Source organism: Cryptosporidium bovis, assembly GCF_009768925.1.
Source record: "Cryptosporidium bovis isolate 45015 chromosome Unknown contig_7, whole genome shotgun sequence".
In the NCBI taxonomy this organism is placed as follows: domain Eukaryota; phylum Apicomplexa; class Conoidasida; order Eucoccidiorida; family Cryptosporidiidae; genus Cryptosporidium; species Cryptosporidium bovis.
The window spans coordinates 1-12,462 of NW_027125039.1; the positions used below are offsets into that span (position 1 = coordinate 1).

General features: G+C 33.6%; 7 protein-coding genes across 7 annotated transcripts; 4 read left to right on the forward strand and 3 right to left on the reverse strand.

Annotated features, from left to right (window-relative positions):
• Positions 1-97: 97 nt before the first annotated feature.
• FG379_003306 (extragenic suppressor of the bimD6 mutation-related) lies at positions 98-2,116 on the reverse strand (the record flags this gene model as incomplete). Its single annotated transcript, XM_067328937.1, has 1 exon — positions 98-2,116. The coding sequence occupies one exon, from the start codon at positions 2,114-2,116 to the stop codon at positions 98-100; it is 2,019 nt and encodes a 672-aa protein (XP_067182620.1).
• Positions 2,117-2,354: 238 nt separating this feature from the next.
• FG379_003317 (uncharacterized protein) lies at positions 2,355-4,430 on the forward strand (the record flags this gene model as incomplete). Its single annotated transcript, XM_067328948.1, has 1 exon — positions 2,355-4,430. One exon carries the CDS (start codon positions 2,355-2,357, stop codon positions 4,428-4,430), a length of 2,076 nt encoding a protein of 691 aa, XP_067182631.1.
• A 319-nt stretch (positions 4,431-4,749) lies between these two features.
• FG379_003318 (cysteine-rich secretory precursor (CRISP)) lies at positions 4,750-6,003 on the forward strand (the record flags this gene model as incomplete). Its single annotated transcript, XM_067328949.1, has 1 exon — positions 4,750-6,003. One exon carries the CDS (start codon positions 4,750-4,752, stop codon positions 6,001-6,003), a length of 1,254 nt encoding a protein of 417 aa, XP_067182632.1.
• A 258-nt stretch (positions 6,004-6,261) lies between these two features.
• FG379_003319 (uncharacterized protein) lies at positions 6,262-6,849 on the forward strand (the record flags this gene model as incomplete). Its single annotated transcript, XM_067328950.1, has 1 exon — positions 6,262-6,849. The coding sequence occupies one exon, from the start codon at positions 6,262-6,264 to the stop codon at positions 6,847-6,849; it is 588 nt and encodes a 195-aa protein (XP_067182633.1).
• A 79-nt stretch (positions 6,850-6,928) lies between these two features.
• FG379_003320 (uncharacterized protein) lies at positions 6,929-7,880 on the reverse strand (the record flags this gene model as incomplete). Its single annotated transcript, XM_067328951.1, has 4 exons — positions 6,929-7,200; positions 7,252-7,470; positions 7,539-7,572; positions 7,623-7,880. 4 exons carry the CDS (start codon positions 7,878-7,880, stop codon positions 6,929-6,931), a joined length of 783 nt encoding a protein of 260 aa, XP_067182634.1.
• A 368-nt stretch (positions 7,881-8,248) lies between these two features.
• FG379_003321 (forkhead associated (FHA) domain within N-terminal region) lies at positions 8,249-10,414 on the forward strand (the record flags this gene model as incomplete). Its single annotated transcript, XM_067328952.1, has 1 exon — positions 8,249-10,414. One exon carries the CDS (start codon positions 8,249-8,251, stop codon positions 10,412-10,414), a length of 2,166 nt encoding a protein of 721 aa, XP_067182635.1.
• Positions 10,415-10,577: 163 nt separating this feature from the next.
• Positions 10,578-12,413, reverse strand: FG379_003322 (uncharacterized protein; the record flags this gene model as incomplete). Its single annotated transcript, XM_067328953.1, has 1 exon — positions 10,578-12,413. One exon carries the CDS (start codon positions 12,411-12,413, stop codon positions 10,578-10,580), a length of 1,836 nt encoding a protein of 611 aa, XP_067182636.1.
• Positions 12,414-12,462: the final 49 nt, after the last annotated feature.

Genomic DNA, 12,462 nt, shown 5'->3' on the forward strand with positions numbered 1-12,462 from the left:
ATTTACACCGGAATTCTCCACGAAATAACGAAGCAATATAATAAAAATGTATGGAAAATTGTAAACAGAAGGCGGGATTTTATTTATACTCAATCATTTATGAAGTAGGTTTTTTTTTTGAATGTTTTTTTTTCTTTTTTTTCTTGATGTGTTTTGGTATTTTTTCTAATCTTTTTTCCCTGTTATCCTGTTTAACCTTTTGCTTCCATTCTTTTTTTGTAAAAATCTCCGGTATTTTCCCACTGAATTTTATATGTTTATTGACGTCTTTACTTTCAGAATCGGATGTACTCACTTCAGCATCCTCTGGCCGGTTATATATATCTGAACTTGTAGTATCTAAGTGATTATCATCTTGATCTTGAATTATATTCAATTTTTCGATCTTTGAGTTAATAAGTGATAATACATTTGAATTCCTAGTATTAGATTCACCATTTGAAGTATCACTTTCGGTGTCACTATCATATTCATTTAATTCTACATTTTCAGTATGAATTAGATGTCCATACAATAATTCTTGTCCACATTCTTTCCTATCGAGTTCCCTTTCAAGTGTTTTTCTATCAAGTATTTGATTTAAATGTAAAGGTGTCCATGTATTCAGAAAAATTCTATTTTCATCTTCATTTTTTGAAATGACTTCATCTTTTTCACCTTTGGAAAAAATATCAAGTTTTGAATTACTAAATTTTACATCGTTATTTACCAGATTATTAGTAATAAGAAATAAAATTGATAAAAAAATTCTATCATTACTACAAGCATTCGAGAGTATTTCATCTTTTTGGCTATTAAGATAGGAAAATTTAAAATCATTTTCTCTCTCAATACTGTCCATTATTGGCCACAAAAATTCGCTGGTTTCAAGAACATTCAGCACAATTTGCTTTACAATACTATTTGATTCGTTTTCCATTGATTCTAACGAATCGTCTAAAAAGTCAATCAACTCGCTAGAATTAACTTGTGTGATTAGTTTATACAACTCTGAAGGTGATAAAAGAAAATTCGTAGTGTACTTTTCAATGGTTTTAGTCAGATCATTTAAAATAGACACTTCATCATCTAAATCACCTTCTCTGTCTTCACTTGTATACGTTTCTGAAGTACTTGACTCTTTTTTACCTTGAAATATTTTATTAAAGAATACACTAACATTTATACAATCCCTTTTTAAAAATTCTAACCCAAGTGGATGATCATGTTCCATTGACTGGGAAACATCGATAACATATACATGACCTTTATAGAACAGAGTATTGTATTCTGACATATCTCCGTGAATTAAATGACATCTGTTAAACATAATATGCATTATTCCGATCATCTCAATATAAAGGCGAATCCAATGCTTTTTTGAAATGTTCATTGGTGCATCTTTTAACCTCGGTGCAACATTACCTGTTGAATTTTTAATGCTATCCATTTCGTCGTTGTCTCTAATTGTTTTTTTAGAATTAAATCCTGTATCTGATCCATCCCCAATAAAAGACATAATAAATATATGTTTTCTTATATATATGGGAATAGGGCATCTCAGCCCAGAAATAACTATACGTTTTAGATTTCTAAATTCTTTTTCACACCACTGAGTTACCATTTTTCGTGGATTTTTTGACTTTAAATATCCTCTTCTAAATCTAAATTCACCTTCAACATATTTTGATCTGTCCTTGAATGTAAGCACCGAAGTTTTAAATACTTTGATAGCTCTGTTTACATATCTCAACTCAGAATTTTTTTGGATGTCACAAATTGCGTCTAAGTCCTCCTCAGATACGCGATTTTTCGTTTGAAGTTCCCTTCCATAAAGTTTTAGATCTTCAAACGTAGTTGTTGCCCTATATACGTTTGCCTCTTTTCCAGTACTAATAGTTCCATACATATTTGTAAATAGCCCACTTTTTCTTGATTTTTCTAGCATTTGGATGGTTCTTTGATCAAGAGCTTGCATTATAGTAGCTCTTGTATCTCTAGTAAGACCTCTGTATCTGTGTCTCTGGCCTTTATCATCACTAGCTTTTGCTTGATTTAAGACTTCTTGGTTTAAGTTACAAATATTATTTGGCAATACATCGTATTTAAGTGTTCTTCCTTGCTGTTTAGAACCCATATTTGAGAATTATCACCAGGGAAGAACATTAATTTTATAGTACACAATTTAATTTAGTTTTTTTACGTATATATTTTGTTTATATGATGTTATTTTATTTATCCGAAAATTTAAAGGCAGAAATAGACCAATGAGGCGCCCTTCTCTTAGATTAATCTTGTCAAAACATTGTAAACTAAAAAAATTATTTACCTAGAGTAGCTCCCGTTTACACCACAATTCAATAATGTAATATAACATGGGTAGAAATGCGTTAAATTATAAATTAAAAGTATTGTATTCAAAGGATCAGAAAAGTGAGGAAAAGGAGCCAGAGAAAAATGACAGCTTCTCAGTTGATAATGCCACAAGAAAAAAAATGAGAAAAAGTGTAAGAGATTTACTAAATGACGAGTTTGGAGTTGATTCTGAGGATTCATATTTCTCTGTAAAACAATTTTTCCCAGAAGACCCCCCAAAATTATCACTAAAAGATATAGCAGGTATAGAGCATATTATTAAAGAGGTACAAGAATTCATAATTCGACCACTGAAGCACCCTGAAATATACAAAATGGTTGGAGTAAACTCTCCATGTGGTGTTTTATTACAAGGTCCTCCTGGAACAGGTAAGAGTCATCTTTCACTTTGTATTGCTGGAGAGCTTGGCTTACCATTTTTTAGAATTTCAGGTACGAGTTTAATAAATGGTGTTTCTGGTTCATCTGAAGCGTCACTTAGAAAACTGTTTGATTGTGCAGTAGAATCATCGCCTTGTATTATTATAATAGATGAAATAGATATAGTTACTCCCAAAAGGGAGGGTAGCAATAGAGAGATGGAAAGAAGAATAGTTTCGCAATTCGCTAATTGTTTGGATAATATTTCCGGCAAGTTTGTTGTAGTTATTGGAACAACAAGCAGACCAGATTCAATAGATCCAATAATAAGAAGGAATGGAAGAATTGACAGAGAGATATCAATGCCAATGCCAGATGAGAGCGCAAGAAAGAGCATGCTGGAAGTTCTTTGTAGAAATATAAGCATAGATCATTCCATTGATTTTGGAATAATCTCAAGGATGACTCCCGGATTTGTTGGTGCTGACTTGAAGACATTGATTAATGAATCGGCACTTATAAGGGTAAATAAGGTTTACAATGAAATAAATGTTGTTGACATAAAAAAAGTAAGAAAACTAGATGACTCAATAGTACCTCAAGGATTGGAAAATAATGAAGATATTGAATCAGTATCTTTTAGTACTGAGTGCTCAAATATTAATGAGAATAACATATCAATGACCGACTTCGAAGGAATTTGTGTTAATCATCAAGAACACAAAAAATTTAGTTCCCAGATAGACAATAATGATTACATTGTGACCCAGGATGATATTTTGGAGGCATTGAACAAGGTTACTCCAAGTTCCAGGAGAGAAGGTTTTACTACTATCCCTGACATTTCATGGGATGATGTCGGAGCTTTGAATGATTTGAGGGCAGACCTCGAACTCAGAATTATCTCACCTATTAAAAATTCTCATATTTATGACAAACTCGGACTTGACACACCCTCTGGAGTCTTACTGTATGGTCCACCAGGGTGCGGTAAGACACTACTTGCAAAGGCAATTGCAAAAGAAAGTAGTGCTAATTTTATTAGCATACGTGGGCCAGAACTCTTAAACAAATATGTTGGTGAATCTGAGAAGGCAGTTAGAACTGTTTTTGAGAGGGCAAGAGCCTCTGCTCCTTGTATTGTATTTTTTGATGAACTTGATTCATTGTGTGCAGCTAGAAGTAGCGAGGGAAATGGAGCTACTGAAAGGGTTGTAAATCAACTTCTAACTGAAATGGATGGTGTTGGTGAAAGAAAAAAGGTATTCATTGTAGCTGCAACAAATAGGCCAGATATTATTGATCCAGCAATAATGCGTCCTGGACGTTTAGATAGGGTTATTTATGTACCGCTTCCGAATGAAGAGGGAAGGCGTGATATTTTATTAAAAGTCTCTAAAAAAATTCCGCTATCTAATGATGTTAACTTTGATATCATTTCCAAGTATACCGATGGGTTTTCAGGTGCAGATTTAAGTCAATTAGTTAGAGAAGCAACTTTATATGCCTTGGATAAATTAAGACTACAGGGCGACTCTATCTTCACAGAAACAGGTGACATTGAACATAAAATTAATAGTTTATCAGGATTAGTCAATCAAGAGCTTCTATTAAGTGTGATTTCAAGAATGAAGCCTTCTGTTAAATATGAGCAAATAGAGTTTTTTGAAAATTTGAAACTCAGTCAGACCATTCGTAAAACTAACGGTTATTAACTAGCATAATTAATGAAATTTCAATTATTGTTTAGGATGTATTATAAGGATAATATATAAACACACAGTTTTTCTAGTTTATTAGCTTTTAATTTAAAATCTTAATTGAATTTCTATTTCATTTAAAAATGCGTTTTAGTGGCATGAATTTTCACACACACGTATTAATTTTTAAAGAGGATGAAAAAATAGTTAACAGAAAAACCAATTAATAGAGAGATTACCAACATAGGTAAAAAAGTAAAGTTATGATAAAATAAGTTAGTTTTAAAATATATTTTAATGTATTGTTCTTAGCCAGATAGGTTTTCAAATCAAGATGTGGAAAATATTGATAATATACTTTTTCACGTTTATACTTAAAGTGGCCGTTTCTCAAGTAAATATCATGAACGATGAGTATAGGATCAAAATTCTGAATATGCACAATGAATTGAGATCCAAAGAGGCAAAGAGTGCAACTTACATGATAAAACTGGCTTATGACTATTCACTTGAAGGATACGCAGCTAACTGGGGAATGAAGTGCATGAACGGACAATTCCAACATTCACCAAAGACTTGGCCAAATCGCGTAAGCCCCGGAGAGAATTTGTACGCAAGTAGTGTTGACGTTTCAAAGTTATCTTCTTGGGATCCTTCAAGTGTAGTTAAAAGTTGGTGGGAAGAGAGAGAACACTTTAATTGGAAACTTGGAAGTCCTGATGGGGGGTTCCCTGTGGGACATTGGACTCAGGTGGTTAGAGCAGCAGCAAGTGCAGTGGGTTGTGCAATAGTTGTTCGTTGCCCAGGATCTTGGAAGACATACGTAATATGCCATTATGATTTTGGTAATTTAGGCTACATACCTTATCCAAATTTTGAAGTAGACAAGAGTTTACCACAAAGGCCTTGTTCACAATGTCCTAATGGCTACAATTGCTGTGAGAATAATCTTTGCGTTGGAATAATTAATAAAAATGTTCCACCTCCTGGAGAGCTTGAAATAAAATCTGGAGATGGGGTTTGTAATGACTACATGATGAGACTTTGTAATATAAGAAATGGAGCATGCCCTCAGGGTTGTATTGGTCTGGAGTATGGTCCAATTAAAAAAGGTCTAATAGTACAGCAATGCACCTGCACAGATGGAGATTCTGGCGCTTCTCCAACTAATGCTTGGCAATTTAAACAATGGTACAATAGAGGTGTTTGTGACAGAGTTCAAGGGAATGATGGACTATCATATTCAATGAAGACTTTATCAGAGTCAGGCCTTGCTGTAATAGATACGGAACATATGAGTATTGACATTAACAATCAAGGAAATGAAGCAAAAATAGGATCATTTTCAAATAGATTTTCGAGGGATTTAGGGTTATATGAAATGGAACAAGACCAAGAACCTAGAATTGATACTAAGCATGGATCAGGCTTAATTGTAAGTTCAACTACCGAAGAGGATAATGAAAACAGTATAATACCCACAAAAGGGGAAGTGAACTTTATACCTGGAAGTAAAGTTCCTACTAGTACAGTACAAATAAAAATTAAAAGTTTGGTAAATGGAGATAAAGAAGCGGTAACTACTTGATTTTGTCAAGGTATGAGATAAAAGTTAAATACTTTGTCGATTGTTTAATTTGATATTTCTTCTCCCTCTCTTTTATGTAATAAATGTATGCATACATAAGTACATATACGTATAATTTTTTGTTAACTTTTTGATTTATACTTTATTTGGAGTGCTTGTGTATTTTGTGTTCACACCAACTAAATTTATTCGATAATTGGACTCATTACCGCCAAAAGTGAGCAACTTATTTCAATAGATAGTTTTATCTGCAAAAAAATGAATATTAATAATGAAGCAAGTAATACGAGGGCAATGCAATTACACAGGTTGAATAAAAATTTAACAGAGAAAAAGAATGGGTGTGAAAATGTTGAAATAAATCTAAAATGCAACATAAATTTTAATGAGAGTTCCTTATTAAACTGTAGGGGTGAATTAATTAATTTACTAAATTCAGTTGAGGAATCAAAAGATTCAATATACAGTGACGTTGATGAACAAATAATAATTAAATTTAGTTTTTTGGAGCCAGTTATACTGTCCAAATTCGGAGTAAAAGCTTTGGAAATAGATGAGTGCAGTAACCATATGGAGATAGAAGGAAGTGAATTAAGCAAACCAAAGACCGTGAAAATATACACGAATTTGCCATTAATTGACTTTAATGAAATAGATGACTTCACACCCGCTTATTCAAGAGATTTTAAAGAATGTGACTTGAAGGAGTTTACTGAATTCAACCTACCCGGTTCTAAATTCCATAGAGTTAAACATCTAACCATTTTTATACAGGATAATCAAGATAACAAAGAAAAAACATATTTGAACAAGATAGTTTTGTTGGGCAATATTATACCTTCTTAGGTTCAAGTAATAGAACAAAATTATACTAGGAAGTAAAATGTGTGAGAATCTAGATTAAGTCTAAACTTGGGAGAATTAATTATAGAATCCAAAATAGTTTTAGCAATCCTTTTAAATAACCAAATATTTCGTTTTTTCCAAGTTTAGAATCTCCATAAAGACGATCTACAAAAATTATCGGAACATCTGCAATTAAATATCCTAATTTTGTTGCCCTTGCAATTATCTCCATTTGAAAAACATATCCTTTACTTATCATATTGCTATTAAGAATAGTTTCAAATACGTCTCTCTTGTAAAGTCTGAAGGATCCAGTTAGGTCGCTTGCTCTAGGCTGCAATAAAAAGCCGGCTAAAGTAGTTAAAGCGTTAGTGTTAACAAAACAAACAACGTTTCACTTACCCAAAAAATTTGCAACGCGGCTAACCAATATTCTTTTCCATGTCCAACCAGAAACACCACCATTTTTTATGTATCTAGAGCCAGATACAATGTCATAATCGTTCTCCTTTTGTTTCTCAATAAAGTCAGCAATGTACTTTGGATGGTGTGAGAGATCACAGTCCATGAGTATGATGAAATCACCACTAGAATATTCGAAGCCCTTCATATATGCAGTACCTGGTTGAAAGAAAAGTAAATTATGTATTCACAAACAAGATATCAATAGTTTGAATTCAAATACTTACCTAGACCTAATTTACCACTTCTCTTTACAAGTTTCTATGTGGAAGAAAGTCAATTAATATTAAAAAAATGCTGCTTCAACTTACAAGATCAACTTCTGGATAACATTTCTGGAGTCTAGTTACAATATCAGATGTTCCGTCTGGACTAGAGTCATCTACAATAATCACCTCCCATTTAACACCTCTATAAGGAATTAATAGACTTAATGTGCATCTAAAAAAAACTAACATTTTTTCAAGAGTTTCATGAAGTAATTCTAAAACTATTCCAATATTCTCTCTTTCATTATACGTAGGAATTATAATGCTATATGATAACTCATATTCGTTTCTGGGAACCATTTTTCCAAGGTGTTTTTGTAAATTTGTCGTAAATAGCTAATCTCAATGTAAACTTATCCAATGAAAAAATATTTATACTAATACGTATAAACAAGAAAAGTAAATAATCACTAAGAATTAACGAGATAATCTGCTAAAAAATGTCTATGCATACCTTAATCGCAGCAAATTAAAAAGCGATAATTTTTTTGGCGGTGAATCCCCATAATATTACATGTGAGGAACTGTGGGGAGAGATATTAAAATTATGTCATGGAAATAAGTTAGTAAGGCATTCAAATAATTTAACAAGGATTTTATTGAATAATATTATTCATTAAGTTTTCTTATTAACATAAAAGAAAACGTGAAAGAAATTTTATTTAAGCATGTTTTGGTGGTTGAACCCAATTTCACCTTGTTGTGATCCTTCTTTGACAGAACCCGTAAAGTTACCCTTTCCAGATGGGGGCCACTCTGGGTCAGATATTAAACGAGATTCTAAATTCATTTTTGGAAGGAAGGGTGATTGTTCTATTAGGTTAAAAGACCAATCGATAAGTGGTCATCATTGTTCGTTGCAATATGACATGGGACTTGGTGGACTAGTTTTAACAGACACAAGTACGAATGGTACATTTTTAAATGGAAAGAGATTAGCTAAATCAATTCCTATTCAAGTTAAAGATGGAGACGAGATATCACTCACAAGACCAAAGTTAATGGATGATAATATAACTTATCATGCTGTGTTTAAATTAGTTTTTTCAAGTGTGATTCCGGGATCAATGGAAAATGAAAAATTAGGTACACTGGATTCGACAATAATTGAAGAGGCTCAAAATAGTGACTTATGCGATCAACATAATTCAGAAATTCAAATTAAAATGGTCGATATAAACACTGATAATGAAAAAATAGAGGATGTTTTAGACAAGACGGTTGTTGAAACGAATGAAGGTAGTATATCTAGTAACGTTGAAAGAAAGTCATTAAGGTCTTCTATGAATTTAAGAAGTCAAGAGAGAAAGTATAGATTAAGTTTGAAAGAAGGAGATATGAGTTTAAGAAAGAGTAAAAGAAAATCAAAGGTATCGGAAAAAGATCAGCTAGAGTTAGAAAACGACGATAAGGCAAATAATGACGAGAATGAAACTATTGTTACTACAGATAAGATGAGAAACAGCATTGAGCTTGAAACTGTGGAGGCAAATATAAATAATAGTCCGAAGGCCAAAAGATGTATTGATACTTTTTCACGATTAGATAAGACAGAACATGATTTACCTGCGGATATGTTAGAAGCACTTGAACTTGAAGGTAGAAACAGAGATTCAATGTTAAGTTCTCCCCAGAAGAGAAGTCCAAATACGAGTTTAGTTTCTCAGAACGAAAGATCTTCAGTTAGGGAGAGTCTAATAGAATCAAGTATGAGAACAAAACAGAGGATTTCTTCTAGAAATTCAAGTGATATGTTGATGGATAGATTAGAAAATTTGGAGATACTCATAAGTAATAAAGAAAGCTTGGAGAGAAATTTGAGGAATGAATTAGAGGCTAGGGAAGAAGAAATTGAGCGTCTCAGAGATCTTTTGAAAAGATCTGAGGTAAATGAGCAGGAGTTGAGGCAGTATAACATGAATTTACTGGAAGATTTGGAAAATATCCAAAAACAGAATATGAATATCGAAAATGAATTGGTTGATTACCAGGAAAGGTGCAGAGTATTGAATGCTTCTGGAGAGGCAATGGATCAGACAATTTCTCAATTAAGTGAAGAGTTGTCTACTGTTCGTCAAGAGTTATTAGTGGTTACTGAAAAATTTAATAGACAAAATTTAGCACTTAAGTCAGTAACTCAACTTACACAGAAAAAATGTTTGACGATATTAAGTTCCCTTAAGGATATTCATCAAATAAACTCAATATATTCTCCATATACTGGAGCTTCTGATCCTATCGCAAAAAACGAGACTAACGCAAATATCTCTATTGTAAGTTCGAACATAACCCCATGGAGAAGTGCAAAAAGAACTTTAAGCAGTCAATATGTTTCTGCGGTACCACAGACAGAACGGCCATATAAGATGAGATATTCTCCGATGAATTCAAGAGGGACAGTTGGGTACGACTCGAAATATACTAGGAAATCTACCATTTATGGAAATAATTATTCATCTTTCTGCGAAAATTTTGAAGGTGCCAATAGGGGTAGTATTTCGATTAATAATTATAGTGGGCTAAGTTTATCTAGTGGAAGATTCCTTTCTAGATATTTACAATTGGAAGAACAGTTAAATTCAAATATAAGACCAAACTCTTACGATGTACATAATTCAACCTTAGTTGGAGCTAAGCCAACAGAAATTCAAATGAATTTGGATGAAGTGGATGGAGTTGGAACAATTCGAGAAGACAAAACTGTTGAAGCTGACACAAACAATCAAAGGTTGGATGTTGTAAGAAAAGCTGAGAGAAGTACGGGAAGTCCAGGCCCGGTCGACTCAACCGGTTTTGAATTTGCAAACAAAGAAAACAACGTAGTAAATGTTTAGTCCTCTGCCACAGTTCGCGCTGAGGCGTCAGCGGAGAAATTGGTGGATTCAAGTAGAAAGGTACGATTACAAAATCTAGTCATGTTCTGAATTGCTCATTAAAATATATTTTAGTACCTACAAATCATATTCACTAACAAATCATCTTGAAGGGAAACAACATCTAATTGTCAATTTCTGAGGATTCTGTCATGTTAACGGCAGAGTCTGAAAATTCTGGACTGGATATTGAACTCAAACCGTGTGCTGCCGAAACTTCTTTAACTGATTTTTCGATTAGAGAATCCGATACTTCATCGTCCAATAGAATAGACTCAATTGAATCTAGTGTTGGTGTCTCTAATAAAGGTGACAACTCCGACTCTTCCTCTTCAGCAGTAACTGGGGAAGCGTGTTTTATACCAGTAATTACTTGAATATCTTTTGGTGGTTGTGTCGTGGTAGTTGTGGTAGTAGTTGTGGTGGTTGTAGTGGTGGTGGTTGTAGTAGTGGTGGTGGTTGTAGTAGTGGTGGTGGTTGTAGTTGTTGTGGTGGTTGTAGTTGTGGTGGTTGTTGTCACCGAGACGTCCTCTGTATCCTCGTCAAGTTCACTTAAAGAAAGAAGTCTTCTTTTGCTAAGACCCTCATTTGTTTTAGCTGGGGCTCTCTCCGAATGCTTTTCCCCCTTCAATATTGAATCTAGTTTCGAATAGTCGTCGTGTATGCCATATAAATCGGGGATAGCGATTGTTTCATCAATATTTTCGAACTTGGAAACTATATGTTCTATTTCAGATGATATTTCAGATTCCAAGAAACACTTACTAATTGAAAGTATCTCAGGGTAAATTACACCGGATTTATCATAAATGAATGAGTTCCAAAGACTATTTACTGGTTCATAGAATGTGTTGGATTTCAGACCAAATGTATATCCAAGTTCCACGTCTGTCTCGGACCATTCGATAAATTTAAGAGCACCAACTACGTTCATCAAGATAGATTGTATTCTTACATGTTCTGGAAACAATTCTAATCCAGTAGCCTCGATATCAAATTCTTTATCTAAATTTCTATTCCTGATCCCAAGATGTAATGAAATTCTCTCCAGTCCAGCCTTTGTATTGGGATTGTAGGGTAGGGAGAAGCCTGGAATTGTAAGTAGCATGGAAACGTTACCTAAGTCATCATACAGGTATGGTAGTCCGTACTTTCTCTTGTATTCACCCTGATTTTTTAACTTAAATGATTTATTCACGGACGACAAGATGAACTCCAAGACAGAAGGACAGTTACTAATTACCAGTCTAAGCATAAGATTAATAGTTGATTCCTCAGATAATGACTTCAAGTTCTCTTGATCATTCGTCAAATTAACTTTAGCTATACCATATGAACGACGGATATAAGAGTATTGATTTGCTAATTTGATTAAGCCACTTAATTCGGGTTCATTTACTATATTATATTTCAGTTCCACCTGCTTATATAGGTATGATGGCCCAAAATCCCACCAATTTTCTGGTGAAGGTGGTAGGCCACTATCTTGAATTGTGACCCAATAATCAAAAGCCTCCCATGCTGCTGAAAGAATCGTTTTTCTGGATATTGGAGCATCGTCGCTCAACGCCATCATTTTCTCCATAAGTTCTTTGCCTTTTCTGTGGACGGCATCCCATCCAAGTGGCAAGAGGCTCGTATCGATGTAATTTTTTTCAAGTTGATGGTAGATTTCATCCAATACACTGACTGACCTAACTAATGTAGAGTCCTTGATTTTAATAGCCCAGAGATTTAGACTTGGGAGGTCACCTCTAGAGTGGAGGAGTGTAAGCTTCCTGATTACAACAAGTTCGAAAATTTTTCTTGCATATGTAAAGTCTGGTTTTTGATCAGAATCCCATTCGATAACTTGAAATTCACCCGGAACAATTTCATCCAAAGCGATGGTATTACCATTCACGCATAAAATGGAGTGGAATAAGTATGCAAGAGTGAAACAAATATAAAAAAGTTTCATGTTTTTACCACAATCCAATATTTAGCAACTCCAAAATTCACAATCTATA